Source organism: Mesocricetus auratus, unplaced genomic scaffold, assembly GCF_017639785.1.
Source record: "Mesocricetus auratus isolate SY011 unplaced genomic scaffold, BCM_Maur_2.0 Super-Scaffold_100003, whole genome shotgun sequence".
Classification (NCBI taxonomy): domain Eukaryota; kingdom Metazoa; phylum Chordata; class Mammalia; order Rodentia; family Cricetidae; genus Mesocricetus; species Mesocricetus auratus.
This window is the reverse complement of record NW_024429188.1, coordinates 54,013,922-54,031,505: the sequence shown is the minus strand read 5'-3', so window position 1 is coordinate 54,031,505 and position 17,584 is coordinate 54,013,922. Positions and strand designations below refer to the sequence as shown.

Sequence of the window (17,584 nt, the reverse complement as noted above, 5' to 3'; positions counted from 1 at the left end):
GTGGGTACATAGGCAGGACAGTACAATAGACTACAGAGGGAGGAAGAAACAGAGGTAGGGAGGACAGTGGCAGTATATGGGTAGATAAAGGGTCAAGGGTAGTAGAGAACAGAGGAGGGCAAATGGTGCAGAAAAGAAAAGCTGGAGGAGGAGGAATACAAAGGGAGAAAAGAGGAATGTAGAGGGAAAATGGAGGCAGGGAGCAGATTTATCAGGGACAGAGGAGATTCAAGGGTGTGAAAGGGAAATGGAAGAAAATGTGGAGTATGGTGGTTTAAGAACAGGAGATGGAATGGACAGCTGAATAGAGGGAGGATATCAGAGGAGATAGAAGCATGGAGGAAATAGTGTAAAGGGAGGAAGAACATGGATGAAGTAGGAGACCAGGAGGAGGAGGGCAGAGGACTTTTGAAGGGGAGAGAATTCTGTTGAGATAGGAGTCTCGAGGGTAGGAAGAATGAGGAGGATAGTTTTTGGAGAGGGATAGAGGAGGGCTGATTATAGAGGGGAGTGGAGTCAGGAGAGAAGGTGATGTCATAAATGCAGAGTGGAGTTATGAAGGTGGGGTTAGGAAGAGAAATAGAGGGAGTTAGAGGCAGAACTTGGGGACAGAGGACAGAATGAACAAAGAAAAGGTGGTAAGAGAGCAGAATGGTGATAGAAGTAGTCAAAAGGAGAAGGAAATTAGGGAACAGATAAGGGAGGAGGGTAGAAGGCAGCCAGATTGAAGAGGGCAGATTAAAGGTGAGATCAGAGGGAGGATGATAGCAGAGGGGGATAGATGTCAGAGGGACGAGAGGTGATTGGGCATGACAATGATGTAATAATATATTGTCACATTGCCTGTTCAAAGAGAGGAATCTGATGAAACAATTTGCTTGTCCTGTAACTGCTGAGAACTTGAAGGTGAGGAGTTGGTGCCTTCACGTCTCCAAAAGCTTTGTGATTATCAGATGTTGGAAAAGCTTAAAATTCCATTTAACAGCCTGGAATGGACTGATGAGCATGGTGAATGCTTAATGCAGAGATATAGAAGTGGCTTTCAAGACTTTAGCACAAATCTAATATGTCATTTAATGAAGAAAAGTTTGAACAATATCTAAATCAATCAGGGACAATTACTGAAATTAAAGATGAGTTCATCTATGTAATTCTGACATCATTAAACAAAATAGTGAGACGAGTAAATGATCTTGATAAATACACTGAAGACTTATTTGGAAAACTAGATAAAGAGATTCATAGCATCTCTTTTAAACTTAAGATTTTACAAGAAAATATAATCCAGTTAACTGATGCTATTACTCATAAAATTCCAAATGAAGTGTTATCCATGCAAGTGTGGAAGTCAAGGAAGACTTTTCCAAATATAACTATTGAAACACAGCAAGTACAACAAGTATACTCCTGCACATCATTACCTGTTAACATATTTGAAAGAAACAATTCTAATATAGCAATACCACTTCATACAGTGCCTTCATACTACAAAAATGATACAGAAGATTCAAGTTCTTCTGATGGTTCATTCCACTCATGTTTATATTGCTCCAAATTTGTAAAAGAAAACTTATCTGTGAATAAAGAACAAACAAGTGAGAAACACATAAAGGACACAAATCTAGACCATGCCAATGAACCAAAAAATATGTTACAGTGTCGATTGGCAAAAGAACATATCTCTGTGGATCACATTCCATCCTCTGATAGGGCAGTATCTCATTCATATTTAGATCAGTCTGATGGTGGCTCTTTGTTCTACATTTTTCCACTGAATAAAAGCAAGCCTCGAGGAAAGTCTGTAAAGAACATCTTACGTGGTGAGCAAGAACACCCATATTACAATATTGGGCATATGAGCAATTCACGTCCTCGTGTCCTTTATGGAACTGGTAAGGGGGACGTGGTGCTCAGTCAGCCATCATCGCTACTTCATCATAAAACAGGTGTATTTGTCAACCCTCTAGCACCAAAAGCACCACCATTACCATCGAACTGGCTGATCCAGCTTACCAGTTCTGAAAGTCCATCTGCTCATAGAGTTGTAGGATCAATAAACTCACCATTAGCATCTTCATTACTTGTTTTGGAAACTACAACAACTACAACAACATCTGCTTGCTTAAAGACCACTTCTAACATAGACCTAAATATGCCACCTGAATTCACTTCAACACCAGATTCTCTTGGATGTTTAAAACTGAAACCTGATCAATGTCCACAGAGCCAAGATCACATGAGCCCTCCACTTTTATATCCTTCAATAATTAAACTAAATAATAAGTCATGGAATTCAGTTGTGGGTCTTATTGATTCTGCTTTAGCTGTGCATCCACAACAGCATTCCACTTGCCAACCCAAAAGATCTTCTCCACAATTAGTTCAATCTGCAAAATCATTGTCAATATCTTCATCCAAATCAAAATCTACATGTGGATCACTACCAGAAAGCCAAGTCCCAAAAACATCAGGGTCTTTGAGTGCCCAATCACCAAGATCTTCTGGGGTAACACCTCGTTCTGTTTCAGTTTCTGCCTCATCAAACACCAACACAAAGCTGTTACCCTCACCAAAGCGTTCGGTGAGCCACTTAACAAAACTTATCGAAGCACAGTCAAGATCACCCATGACAAATCTAAAAGGACATTTGCATTCACCACAGTCAAAACTATCATGTTTCACCTCAACGAAAGTTACCACTCTACAATCATCATTGTCTTCTATGAAATCAACATCCGTTTCAAGCCATAGAGCTCTAGCAATAAGTCAGTATGAAGTAGTGCCAACATGGGCTGATGTAAAGCAAAATCCTTCATCATTCCTGCCAATAATGAGCAAAGCAAGGAAAGCATTGATGGAAGCAATAAGAAAAGGTGTTCGATTACGCAAAACTCGAGAAAACATACCAAAAGGTTTATCTAAGATTTTTGAAAATGAGGCAGATATAATCCGGTTCCGTCGTAAAGCAATGGGGTATAATTCAGGAAAATCAGATAGTGACACGGAATGGGCTGAAGAAGCATAAACAAATAAACCCATCAAAAGTAAAAACTAATATTTGTTGTCTTGTTCTGTTACATATAAATTATTTCTAATGTTCCTCTAGAATTACGTATTCTAACTATACACACAGACATAGCATACAATACATTGTTAAAATAATGCATTTTAGTGCAAACTTATCAACACATTAGTAACACATGATAAAGAAAATGTGTGTGAGGGCCAGATAGTGGTGACGCATGCGTTTAATCCCAGCACTCCAGAAGCAGAGGCAGAGGCAGGTGGATCTCTGAGTTTGAGGCCAGTCTGGTCTACAAAACTACACAGAGAAACCCTGTCTCAAAAAACAAAAACCCAGAAAATGTGTGTGTCTTCTATCATTAAAATATTTAGTGTGGAAACAGTTACTGAAAAACGTTCCTGCCACACAATATTGGCAGCTAAGGTTCAGGCATATACCTTTAATGGTTGAGTCAAAACTATTTGGCAATTTTTATCTACATAGCAGACTTCTGTGGGTATCCATAGCTGTGTGTTCATGATTGCAGTAGTATCTTAGTTACTGTTCTATTGCTGTAGAGAGACACCATGACAAAGGCAACTTCTAGAAGTGGAAGTTAACTGTGTAGTTGCTTACAGTTTCATGCTCATGGTGAGGAACATAGCAGCAAGCAGGTAGGCATGTTGCTGGAGCAGTAAGTGGGAACTTACAGCTGATCCATAGCACTTGGCAGAGAGACTCTGCACTTAGCATGGGCTTTTGAAACCTCAGATCCCACCCAAACATTCACATATATAAACTTATGGGGGCCATTCTCTTTCAAATCACAACAAATGGCTATATTGTATTCACATGGCAATGTTTCATAGCAATCCTCCCCTTCCTCCAGTTTTTAGATGCCTGAAAAAAACAATAATGTGGGAAATGCTGACAGGTCAGGATGGAACCTGGATACATTGAATTACCGTTGTATTCACTTCTGATACTGGGGAAACATTCTCCTAGGCAGTGGCTTTCCTAAAGCAGATAACTCTTTTTCCTAGTTTGCCCAGTCTCCTTTCAAATGAGTTGGCATTTTCTTTTTAGTTTTTGAGATTATCTTTTTCTCCGCAGGTCCCTCTTTTAGTCCCTTTCAAATCCATGGCCTCTTTAAACTGTTATTGTATGTACATGTACATATATTCCTAAATACAACCTGCACATGTTTTCACATATAAATATAACCATCTGGCACTGGACAACCTTTGATAAGTGGGTTCTTGGTTTAGAACATCTTACTGTTCAATGAAGAGTATTATTTGTAATGTTTTTATTTAAATTAGAAACATGAATGTTTCACATGTCAATCCCAGCTCCCTCTCCCACCCCTCCCCCCCTTGTTCCTCCACCAGCCCCCCAACCCCTCACGCAATCCCCACATCATTCCCCAGGGAGGGTGAGGCACTCCTTGGGGGGATCTCTAAAGTCTGTCATTTCATCCAGGGCAGGACCTAGGCCCTTCCCCATGTGTCCAGGCTGAGAGAGCATCCATACCACCCTGAAAGCCCCCAATCTCCTCTGATCTCAGAAACTAAGCAGGGTCGGGCCTGGTTAGTACTTGGATGGAAGAGTATTTTAAAAAAAACAATTATAGCAGACTCCCACAGATAAACACTGAGCTGAACTCAAGGAATCCAGTGACAGAGAGGGAGGACTGAGGAGCCAAGGGGTTAAGACTGGGCTGATTTAACCCCCAGAAACAGATGACCTGACAAGGGTTAGCTCTTGAATCCCAGACTGATGCCTGAGATTCCAGCATGGGACTGATCAATACCCCCCTGAACATGGGTATCAGTGAGGAGGCCTAGGTAATCTATTGGGCCTTGGGTAGTAGATCAGTATTTATCCTGGGAAATACAAATGGACTTTCGTCTCCCATCCAACAATGAGAGATGCACTCTCATCCTGGACTCTTGGGGGAGGGTCTAGGCCCTGCCCTGGATGAAATGACAGACTATGGACACCCCCATGGAGGGCCTCACCCTCCCTGGGGAAATGAGGGGATATTGGAGGGGATGGTGGGAGGGCGTGGGAGGAGGGGAGGGAAAGGGAGAGGGACCTGGAATTCATATGTGAAGCAACCTTGTTTCTAATTTAAATTTAAAAATAAAAATTAAAAAAATATAGCCCTCTTTTGGCATATACCTTAGCTGCAGCTTTAAAATCCTCAAGCACTTCCCCTTAAGAAGCTACACATTTTTATACCTTTACCAGATAAACAGAGGTAAGTCATAACTATACTACAGTCTGAATACAATCGTCCCTTGAAGTTCATTAACTTTAAATTCAGACTTAAGATGACATGAAGACAATGCAGACCAATTTTTTTTCAGCATATAACCTTAATGGCTCCTAGCACAATTTCTGACAGTTCATGTTCCCTTCTTCAATCTTACAAACTGAACACCCACTGTTTTTCTCTGAGCATTCTTTTTCAAGCTCACACCAGAATGGGTCATTAAATGTTCCATATATTATACAAGGACTGTAGTAGTTCAAAGTAACAAACTTAAAAAACAATCTTATTTTACATACCAATCCCAGTTCTCTCACCCTCCCATCTGTCCTCCCCCCGCCCCCCATCTCCCCATCACACCCCCATCCACTCCTCAGGAAGGGTGAGTGCTCCCATGAGGGATCATCAAAGTCTGTCACATCATTTGGGACAGAACCTCGGCCCTCCCCTGTGAATCTAGGCTGAGAGATTAACCCTCCATACGGAATTGGGCTCCCAAAGTCCATTTGTGCACTAGGGATAAATACTGGTTCCACTGCCAGAGGCCCCATAGACTGTCCAGTCCTCCCAGTTGACACCTAGGTTCAGGGAGCCTGACTCAGTCCTGTGCTGGTTTCCCAGCTGTCAGTCTGGGGTCTGAGCTCCCACTTGTTCAGGTCAACTGTTTCTGTGGGTTTCCCCAGCATGATCTTTACCCCTTTGCTCATCACTCCTCTTTACAACTTGATTTCAGGAGTTTGTCTCAGTGCTTAGCTGTGAATCTCTGCTTCTGCTTCAATCAGCTACTGGATGCAAATTTTTTAATATTCCTCCCATATACCAGTTCCAAAGACCTAATAACCACAAGGCCACTTCTCAGTACCAATATTCTATATTAGTTACTTCTGATGTTGCAACTTAAGGAAGCAAAGTCTAATTTTGGCTCACAGTTTGATATGTTTCCAATGATTTAACTTCCTCTAGTTTCTACTATCGCTCAGTGACTCCAAGATGACATCCAAATTTTTGACAAACATGGCATTCTCTCCTTGGTCTCCAAATGTTCATATCCACCTCACAAAGCAAAAATGCACTTAATCCATTTCTAATAGCTAACATCAAATAACTTTTAGGATTCTCAAAAATACAAGAACTCAGGTGAGACTAAATACAAACTCAGATATCAAAGTTTGGTACCAAACTTTGTTTCAAGATACAATGGCACAGGTTACCATTACCATTATAATCTGGACTTACAGAAAAAGAAAGAAAGTAAGACAAACATTAAAGTTCCATATTTGGAATCTGAGCCATGGGATGTTGGGAGGTAAGTCGCAAAGGTTTCTCAATACCAATGTGACTTTACTGGATATAGACTGTCCATGTCCACTCCCAAGGACTGAATTGAAGTCTGTCTTAGCATCAGCCTCACAGATTCACACGTGAATGAACATTTGCAGGGATTAAGACCTGTCACAGTCTATCTCCTTGTCTTGTTTAGTAGACTCATAACAAGATATGGTCCTAATAATGAAAGCATCATATACTTTAGATACTATGATGTTATATAGGCAGCTGGGGGAGAAAAATCATCAATGGTAGATCTTAGCTGTAGACCCTGCATGTTAAAATACCAATATAAAAGGTAAGATATGCCCACTGACCTAACAGTTGTATAATAGTTTAGGCTATAACGAATTACTTTCTAATGGTTACAGGTAGTGTAGACTCATAATAAAAGTACTAAGGATAAGTAACTGCTGGTTATCTAGGCCCATCTGGAACATCCATATCATAATCATTTCAAAGTCAAAGAAATATCTCATAAGTGGAGGCAGAAAGATTGTAAAAGTCAAAAGTAAGGAAGCACTGGAATAAAACTGTTTTCTGAATGTTATGATACCTTTGTCCTTGTGAGTTCATGGCTTCTGTAGTTGCTTGTACCAGACCCGCATAAGATCAGGTCAGTCAACAGGCTGGCATGGATGGCGGAAGGGCACACAAGGCTCCAACCCCCTAGATGAGGAACTATTGGTAGTTGGTAGGTGTTAGGGGAGGGATATTTAAGTTTGTTGCAGGGATATGACCCCTGTTTTCTTATGCAGTGGATAGTCCCACACACCTATATATATGCATAGTATTAATTGGACTAGGTATGTGTGCTAGTTTTGACTGTTAGTCTGACACATTATGAATAGAGAGGTCATTTACTAGAGCATGGACAATTTACCAGATTCTAGTTATACCACTGAATAAAAATGAACACACCTCCACCCCTCCCCCAGCAGCATCCCTTATGTGTCAATAACTGCTCTTCCTGGGAAAGCCTTTCCCAACCTATTATTGAATGCTGATGGACTCAGTATTGTGCAATCCTTATTCATATGTTCACATCTGATGTGAGTTTATGTATATAACAGTCATGTCATGCCTAGAAAAGCAGTTCATTTCACAGCACCCCTCCCCATCCTCTGGCTCTTCCAGTCTTTTCACTAAATCTTCCACGATGTTCTTCAGCCTTAGACGGGATGATACAGATGTCCTGTTTAGAGCTCAGCACACTACAATCATTTTTTTCTGAACACATTGACAATTTACGGATCTCTGCATTAACATCTATTCACTGGGGAAAAAAAAGTCTGTCTGTCTAACTAAGATTGAGCATGCTTTCCTTTTTTTTTTTTTAGGAAACTAGTCTGATGTAGTGAACCTAACACTGGTTATGTGACTGATATCTCAGAAGAGGGTACCATTTTTAGGACTAGTATCTCCTAAAAAATTGGGCACCCAATACCTAGACTAGCTTTGGCTTGGTACCAAACCCATGTATAACATCTATCCCTGTAACCATGGGTCTGTTTGATCTTGAGCTCACTGATAAATAATAGAAATGTCTGAATAAAAATCATGACTATTGTCTTTAAAATGAGTAATGTTGTCCTTCATAAATAAACTATTCTCAGCTGAGGTTACAAGCCATTGTGGTTTGGTTAGGATGGGCCAGATACAATGAATTGTCTTTTCCTTAGAACATTTTAACATTCTTCATGCTACTGGACTGAGAAATTTTACTGAGGTAGAAGCCCCATGGATTCTTTTAATACAGTTTTCTTTCCACTCCAATACTTGTTTTACCAGTAACTCTAGTATAGTTCTACTTCTACTCTAGAGGAATTTCTTTTCCCTTCCGGAGTTTCTGACTACTGGAACCAACATAATGCACAGTGTGATTATTTTGTTTCAGAAAGGTGATCAAGTTCTTTGAAAATTAACCATTTTGTTATCATGTGATATCCCTCAGTCCATAGTCAATTTGCCATTTTTTCACAAAGAATCTTACTATTGATATAAATAGCAAATAATCCTATTTGTCAGTATTTGAATGATATGTATTCTAGGCTTTTAATTTTACCTATATCATTAAGTTTCAAAATATTTAAAAGTGTGGACCTTCACTTTTGTTATCACAAAGAAACATTAATAATCTTTGTTTTGGGTCATATATTTTGCTTATACTAGTAAGCTGTATAAAATGAATTAATTCTCTTTCTTAATCTATTTGTTTTGCTCATAAAAATGTGAATAAAAGTTTCTGGAAAACCCCCACAAACCTTCCATTACTGTTCTGTCAGGGTTAAATAACTGTTTAAAACTTCTGTGACTGGAGTAGTTGGAATGTTGCAGGTCTAGAGCCTAACTATAATTTATCTAGGCATTTCTTTGTGCACCTCTGTGTCTGACCTAACGTCCCCACAACTAATTGATAAAACCCTTTGGAATGCATTAACTTAACAAAACTCTAGTTTCCACCAACTAAAAGACTAAGAACATAACAGTGTCTGAGGCCTGCCTAGATCTGAAATCTCCTCACTTTGCTGTAACATGCAGACCTGATATCTCTAGCAATGTATTTTAAAAGTGCTTTGTGTTGTTGGTATACTGACACTTCACCAAACAGTTAACCACATAGGAACATGGACTTGGGGTTAACCAGAATCTGTGTTCCCAAGCCACCTAACTCAGATTTAGCTTCTGAATAAATTATGTCTTACCTCTTTGACGTGAGTGAGAGCTGTGTTTTTACACTGACTGGGAGTGTAAACAAGTATTACTTAAAGAACAGTATTTTAGAAATCATAGGGCCAAAAGCAAAATACAATCAAATAACCAAATGGCTTCCATGAGTTATTTGCACCCTAACCTCCATCAGTTAGAATGTACCTGAAAGCACGTTCTGTCCCCACAAGCTTCTCCCTGAGGCTGTAGTAGACTAATATGCCTTGCACAAAGTCACTGACCTTTAGCCAGGTACTACAGAATTTTCAGCAGAATCATAACGAATAAAAGTCCCAGACTCCTATGCTAGACTTTTGCCCCCAAACTTCACCCAATAAACTTCTGACACCACAGTCTTCAAATGTTATGGGCATGGATGGATCTGAGTATGGAGATAACCTGCTGGTATTCCAGGGTCACCTGTTAAAAGAACAAGGTTCATGTAACCCAGGGCAAAGAATTGTACCACAACAAGGCTTAGAAACAGGAATAGGAGACATTATGAAAAGAAAGCACTGTTAAGGATGGGGTAGTGTATTGAGAGAAAAGCGTAAACTAAAAAGAAGTGGGCACAAACTGCATGACTGTTTACAGGACACTTTGCCCATAGGCTTTTCCTCTGTTATTTGTATGCTGCACAGGAGAGGAAGGACTTCCAGTCTTTCTCTGCCAACTGGCTTCTTTCACGTGTTAATCTTGATCTTTGGGTGTCAGGTGGACTCTAGTCCTTGCCCTCCTGCCCTACTAAGACCGCTATAGCACCTGAGAAGTACTGAGACATCTCCATGGTGTTGTGAGCTGTCTATTGCCAATTGGACTTACTGTCCAAGATGCTGCAACCAACTACAGGTGAAATTAGCTGGAAAAAAAGCACAGTACACTGGGGCTGAGTGTCTTCCCCTGACACCGACCTGTTCCAGAGTTTATGTATACAGACAGGCCTGTGGGTGATAGTGATTAGGATCTGCTCAGTGTTGGGTTTCATTAGCCCATCATGATGACCATGTCTTAAGCTTACACCCATAGTGACATGAACCATACTGGGGAGTGTTAGTAGAGGTAACTTGGCCACTGCTAGGTTTGAGCTACAAGCTAATCAGACCACAACTTCCTTGCATTCTCACAGATACTAGCAAGCACCCTATTGAAAATATGAATGTAAATCTGCATGAGGCTCCATAGGGGTCAGAGTACAGGGACTTCACAGAAGAAATGTTGATATTAGCAGCAGGGAACCCCAGAATAAACCCCGAAGGTCAGAGATAGAGAAAGCTGGTGTTTCTTTTCTCTCTCCCTGTTTGGATTAACTGCCTGACTAAATACTGCCTGTCCATTGGCTTAACCAGCTTTATTCATCAACCAATAAGAGAAACATATTCACAGCATGCAGAAGGACATACCCCATCTTCTTTTCTGTCTAAATAAAAAGGAAGCTTTTAACTTTAACATAGTAAGATTATATATAACAAAACAGTTATCAAGTAAGAATTATAGTTATAATATTTAGTCCATTTAAATTTGGCAAAATTTAAAGAAAATATTCTATAATCTGTCTTTGTGAATCTAAAGTTTTATATGTAACTTACCTTTTATCATAACTAAGGTTAAACCATAACTATCTGTCTTCAATTCCATCAAAGATCTCAGAAGGATAATATATAAATTCTAGAATTGACAGAGGCATCTCTGTGCCTCCACCGTCATCCGAAGTTTGTCTATAATGTTAGGGCATGCCTCTCCAGACTATAAGACCAGAATGTCTGGCAGACTTTTTGATGAAGCAGGAACCTTGAATGACCATCCCATTCCTTGGCAAGTTCAGCAGTCACTTTTCTTTGTAACCTGCTTGTCTATTTTGGACAGCATGCTGTCAAGCATTCCAGGAAAGAGCAGTTTGTTGTCCAAATAGCTATTCCTGCCTTGTTGAAAGCAAACTCCACAACGAGTTTCTTTGATGCCCATCTTCCTCTCTGATACAACTGGTGTTGATGGAAGCAGTTATGTCTCATTGTCATGGAAATCCCCAATAAAATATCTTTTTTCCTTTTAATTTTAAATAGCTTATTTTACATGTCAATCCCAGTTCCCTCTCCCTCCCCCTGCTCCCGCAACCCCCCACCATCCCCCTCAGCCTCCCACCGTATTGCCAATTCCTTCCACATAGGGGATATCTAGAGTCTGTCATTTCACTCAGGGCAGGGTCCAGGCACTCCCCTAAGAGTCCAGGCTGAGAGAGCATCCCTGTTTGTGTTATGGACACACGATGTCTGTTTGTATTCCAGGGATAAACACTGGTTCACTGCTCAGGGCCCCATAGGTTGCCCAGGCCTCCTCACTGACACTCACATTCGGGGGGGCGGGGTCCGGATCAGCCCCATGCTGGCCTCCCCGCTGTCGGTCTGGGGTCCAAGAGCTCTCCTCTGTTCAGATCAGCTGTCTCTGCTGGTTTTGCCAGCCCATTCTTTGCCAATTTGCTCATCACTCCTCTCTGTCACTGGGTTCCTTGGGTTCAGTTCAGTGATTAGTTGTGTGTTTGCCTCTGCTTCCATCAGTCACAGGATGAAGGCTCCCGGATGGTTATACACATCAAGTTCATTATCAGGAATGGGCATTCGAGGTGGTCTCTCCAATATTGCTTAGCTTGCCAATCGGTGTCATCCCTTTAGATCACTAGAGGTCACACTGTTGCCTGATCTGTCTTCTAACCTATGATTCCCTCTTCCCCCATCCTACCCCCCCCACTCAACCTTTCTGTTCCCCCATGACCTACTCTCTCTTCCTCTTCTCCCCCTCTCTTCTTCCCAGCTCCCACTCACCCCTACCCCTTGCCGTGTTCCCCATCTGTTCAGAGGATCTTGCCTCATTCCTCTTCTCTTGGGTACCATGCATATCTCTTAGGTTCTTTCCTGTTTCCCTGACTCTGTCAGTGGAAGTGCAGACTGGCACTATCCTGATCCATGTCTAAAATCCATATATGAGTGAGTACATACAATGTTTTTCTTTTTGTGACTGGGTTACCTCACTCAGGAGGGTTTCTTCCAGTGCTATCCATTTACCTGTGAATATTAAGATTCCATTGTTTTTGTTCTGCTGAGTAATATTCCATTGTGTAAATGTACCACATTTTCTCTATCCACTCTTCAGCTGAGGGGCATCTAGGTTGCTTCCAGGTTCTGGCTATTACAAATAATGCTGCTATGAACATAGTGGAGCAGATGCCCTTGTTGTATGAATTTGCCTCTTTTGGGTATATGCCTAAGAGTGGAATTGCTGGGTCTTGTGGTAGATTGATTCCCATTTTCCAGAGGAATCTCCATACTGATTTCCAAAGTGTCTGTACGAGTTGGCACTCCCACCAGCAGTGGAGGAGTGTTCCCCTCTCTCCACATCCTCTCCAGCATAAATTGTCATTGGTGTTTTTGATTTTAGCCATTCTGACAGGAGTAAAGTGGTATCTCAAAGTTGTTTTGATTTGCATTTCCCTGATGGCTAAGGATGTTGAGCACTTTCTTAAGTGTCTCTTGGCCATTTTAGCCTCCTCTATTGAGAATTCTCTATTTAGTTCTGTACCCCACCTTTTAATTGGATCCTTTGGTGTTTTGGAGACTTGCTTCTTGAGTTATTTGTAAATTTTGGAGATTAGCCCTCTGTCAGATGTGGGGTTAGTGAATATCTTTTCCCATTCTGTGGACTGCCTTTTTGCCTTGTTGACTGTGTCCTTTGCCTTACAGAAGCTTTTTAGTTTCAGGAGGTCTCATTTGTTAATTGTCGATCTCAGTGTCTGTGCCACTGGTGTTATGTTCAGGAAGTGGTCTCCTGTACCAACTCGTTGAAAAGTATCTCCCACTTTCTTTTCTAAAAGTTTCATTGTGGCTGGATTTATGTTGAGATCTTTGATCCATTTGATCTTAAGTTTTGTACAAGGCGATAAACATGGACCTATCTGCAGTCTTCTGCATACCAGTACCCAGTTATGCCAGCACTATTTGTTGAAGATGCTTTTTTTTTCCATTGTGTAGTTGGAAATCCCTAATAAAATATCTTAAATGCCATATTCTGTAGGTCTCTGAAAGGATTTGAAGAGCAACTATCTATTTAAAATATATCTCTGTATATCTGGAAAACCTGACATAACTATAAGTTTTGACTATTATAGATGACTATAATATATGTCATCTATACAATATATATTGTATAATATAATATACAATATAATATTATAATGACTATCTATAATCTACATTTAATTATGCATTAATTTTTATTTTCTTTATTTAACTTTTTACACATATTACTCTCAGTTCCTTCTCCCTCCCCTCCTCCCCAGTCCCCCAATCCTCCCAGTACCCCCACCCCACTCCATGCCCCCTCCACTCCCTAGGAAGGGTAAGGGCTTCCATGAGGGATTTTCAGAGTCTGTCATATCATCCCAGGCAGGGCCTAGGTCTTCCCCCATGTGTCCAGGCTGAGAGAGCATCCCTCCATGTAGAGTGGGCTCCCAGGTTCTATTTGTATGTCAGGATTAAATACTGATCTACTCTCCAAGGTCCCATAGATTGCCGAGGCCTTTTCTCTGATACCCAGGTTTGGGGTGGTGGTGGTGGTGGTGACTGAATCAGTTCCATGCTGGCCTCTCAGGCATCAGCCTGGAGTCCATGTGTTACTCCTTGTTTAGGTCAACTGCTTCTGGGTTTCACCAGCCTGGTCTTGATTCCTTTGCTCATCACTCCTCTTTGCAACTGGGTTCGAGGAGTTCAGTTCTATATTTAGCTGTGGGTGTCTGCCTCTGCTTCCGTCAGCCAATGGATGGCATATAAGGTAGTCATCAACCTTATCATCAGGTAGGGGCTATTAATGTAGTCTTTTGTCACTTCAAGCAATGATCTGCTTCAGTGTCCTGATACTAAAGGTAATATCAGGCTCAGAGACTTTCTGATCTGCATAACCTCCCTTTGCAACAGGACAGGCTGAAACACCAGTCTGTCCCACTGTGGTACAGGTCCTGCCTGGTGATGAGCAAATTCAATGTACGGCAGGTTGGGGATAATATTGCCTGAGGTTGTGGGACAGAAACAGACTTTTGACCACTGAGGCATCTTGAAATTAGAATTTCAGTTTGGTTGCAAAATGGAGATTTAGCCTGTCCCTTGTAATAACAAATTAGCAAGAATAAATTGGCTACTACATGTAAGATGTTGAAACGTTTTCTAGAACACAAGAAATTCGCAGTATTTTTAACACAAAGCATTTTATGGCCTTAAATTTTCATCTTATAAAAATGAAACACTAACATAACTTGTGCCTCCTAGAACTACTATATGGATTAAATGATAATTCTTTCAAAGCACTCATCATGTTGAAATAGTTTTATGTGCTATAGATAGGGATGGCAGCCACTGTAACTTCATTTTAGGTGCCACATACCTTTTGTAATTGCTACAAATTATTTGAAACATGCCTGATATGTGACTGTATTGAAACTTATCAAAGGGATCTAACTCTCCAACAAGTACTTATTTGCAAGTTAAGTATTGTTAAATTCTTTTAAGAATATTAATTTTAATTGTGAATACTTTCCAACATTTTTCTTACTGTATTTTTCCTTAGAAAAAGCAAAACTATCAAGAGCAATCATTTGGCTCTTGAATGACAAATGACATGCCTTATGCCTTGAGCACAGAGCTGTAAAGCCAGCAGTTCTTGTGTTGGTGACTGGCAAGACTGTCATCATGACATCTTGGCTGCTGCGAACACTTTACAGATGCCTTGAGGAAACTGCACTCCAACTGTAATTAGCATTGCTAAAGTCATGACTCCTGCTTCATGGGGCCTTACGCAGGCTCTGAAAGAATCCACTCATGATAAGATAAGTGTCCTTGAACTTAAGGTGACCCTGTTCACCCTGTAGATATTATTACTCAGGAACGGAAGGCAACCACTTTCTGAGTGGATTTCAGAGATCATCAGACATAAAAAGTCACTCAATAATCCCTCGCCCACCACCAAGATTACTCTCTAGGACATCCCTAATACAAAAAGCTTTAACTGGTACGAAAGATATACTCATTTCCATGAAAATTCTCATTATCTTATCCAGTATCTTTAGTTCTCTGGAATTCAGTCACCTTTTCTTTAAATTGATTATTATCATATTTGTGTTGGTGATTTTTGATGTAAACTTGCCACAAGTTAGAACCATCTTAGTGGAGAAACCTAATTGATATGGGGAGATCCACACAAGTTTAGGGATACTTTCTTGTAGCAGCCCAGATGAAAACGTGCACCGCAGAAGGAAGATCCTCTGCCTGTTGCTTTCCTGACCTTCCTTCAGTCTTATGGCTGAGTCAATTGACTCTGTTGTTGCTGCTGCATCCTTTGCTCATACAAGTGCCAGCATTTTCAGACTCCCACCATTGATTGGATCAGAGGGCTCTCTCGTAACCCCCCAAGTGTTCTGCATAGAACTGCAACTATTGAGGTACCCATTGTTGTAGACTGAGCAACTACTGGGTTCTCAGCCTCTTAGGCCTGAATACCTGTAGAATCTAATTGAATGTAAGTCAACTTAATAAATTCTTCACACACACACACACACACACACACACACACACACACACACACACACACACAGACAGAGTCCTGTTCCTCTAGACAACCCTTCCTAATACATTAAATACATTATTTCTTTTTTCTTATTAATTTCATTTTTACATTCCAATCCTAGTCCCACCCCTATCTTGCTTCCCTCACTTCCCCCACCCCACCTCCCATCTGCTCCATGGACAGGGTAAGGCCTTCTCTAGGAAGTCTACTAAGTCTGTCCCATCATCTCATTAAGGCAGTACCAAGGCACCTCTCCACCCCCCCACACCCCTGTGTCTAGGCTGAACAAGGTATCTCTACATATAGAATGGGCTCCCACTAAGTCAGTTTGTGCATTAGTGTTAGATCTTGGACCCACTGCCAGTGGCCTCATATATTGTCCCAGTCACACCATTGTCACCTCTATTGAGGGAGTCTAGTTTGGTCTTATACAGGTTCCCCATTTGTCAGACCTGAGTCAGTGATCTCTCACTAGTTGAGGTAAGCAGATTCTGTGGGTTTCCCCATCATAGTTTTGACTCCTTTGTTCATATTATCACATCTCTCTCACTTCGATTGCACTCCAGGAGCTTGGTCCGTTGGTTAGTAGTGGATTTCTGCATCTGCTTCCATGTGTTTCTAGAAGAGGGTTCTAGCTTCTCTGGGGTTGTGGGCTGTAAGCTGGGTATCTTTTGCTTTATGTCTGGTATCCACTTATGACTGAGTACATACTATATTTATCTTTCTGGGTATGGGTTACATTGCCCAGGATGTTTTTTCCTAGTTCTGTTCATATGCCTGCAAATTTTAGGATGCCATTGTTTCTTACCACTGAGTAGTACTCCATTGCATAAATGTACCACATTTTCTGTATCTATTCTTCAGTTGAGGGGCATCACCTTATTTCTTTTACCTGGACAGAATTTCTTTGGAGGCTGGCTGAATGAGACATATCTTAGATAAGAGAAATGAAGCTTGGAAAAGTAAAACAATACAAGAATGTCCTGGTTCCAATCACTCCTGTATAATAATATGATGACAATATGAACTTTGTAGAATTTCATGAAAGGTAATTGAGATAAACAGTGTACTCTGCTCATCATAAATCCCTATGCATTAAGAAGGCTTAACATACACTCATCTATTATAGCAAAAATTAGACAATACAGCTTTTGAAGTTATAAGTTATAGGAAAGAGAGAATTTCAGAACATTAAAGGTGTCTTCTCGTATTAGGCAGATCTAAATTCCCATGCTAGTGTTCATTAGTTAGTTACATTAACATGGACAAGGTACTTAATCTCCTTGTACTTCTGCCCTTATTTGAAAGCAGGGGTAATGTGACTTCTCTAGATGGTTGTTTTGAGAATTACATATCATAATATATGAAGAATGCCTGATAGAGTAACTTGATTATAATTACCATTAAAAACAGCCACCATAATTTGCATCTATTGACAGTTTTTTCGTCCTCTATATCCAACATGCTATAACTTCTCCACTCCTCTTTTTGGATACCAATTAATTTTATCCACAGTAAGATAGGTCTATACTTTCATTAATGCACCCTGGGGTTTGTTCGTTTGTTTACGAGATAAGATCTCACTATGCTTTATTTGCCTCCAACTGGAGAGCCTTTCCATAAATGTTGGGATTAATGCCATGTGCCACTACAACTTAAGTTCTGTG

General features: G+C 40.6%; 1 protein-coding gene across 1 annotated transcript; it reads left to right on the top strand.

Annotated features, from left to right (window-relative positions):
• Window positions 1-1,066: 1,066 nt before the first annotated feature.
• On the top strand, window positions 1,067-3,035 carry LOC101834580 (wiskott-Aldrich syndrome protein family member 1-like). Its single transcript, XM_005083005.2, has one exon. It carries the CDS (start codon window positions 1,067-1,069, stop codon window positions 3,023-3,025), a length of 1,959 nt encoding a protein of 652 aa, XP_005083062.1. The 3' UTR covers window positions 3,026-3,035.
• The last annotated feature ends 14,549 nt before the right edge of the window (window positions 3,036-17,584 follow it).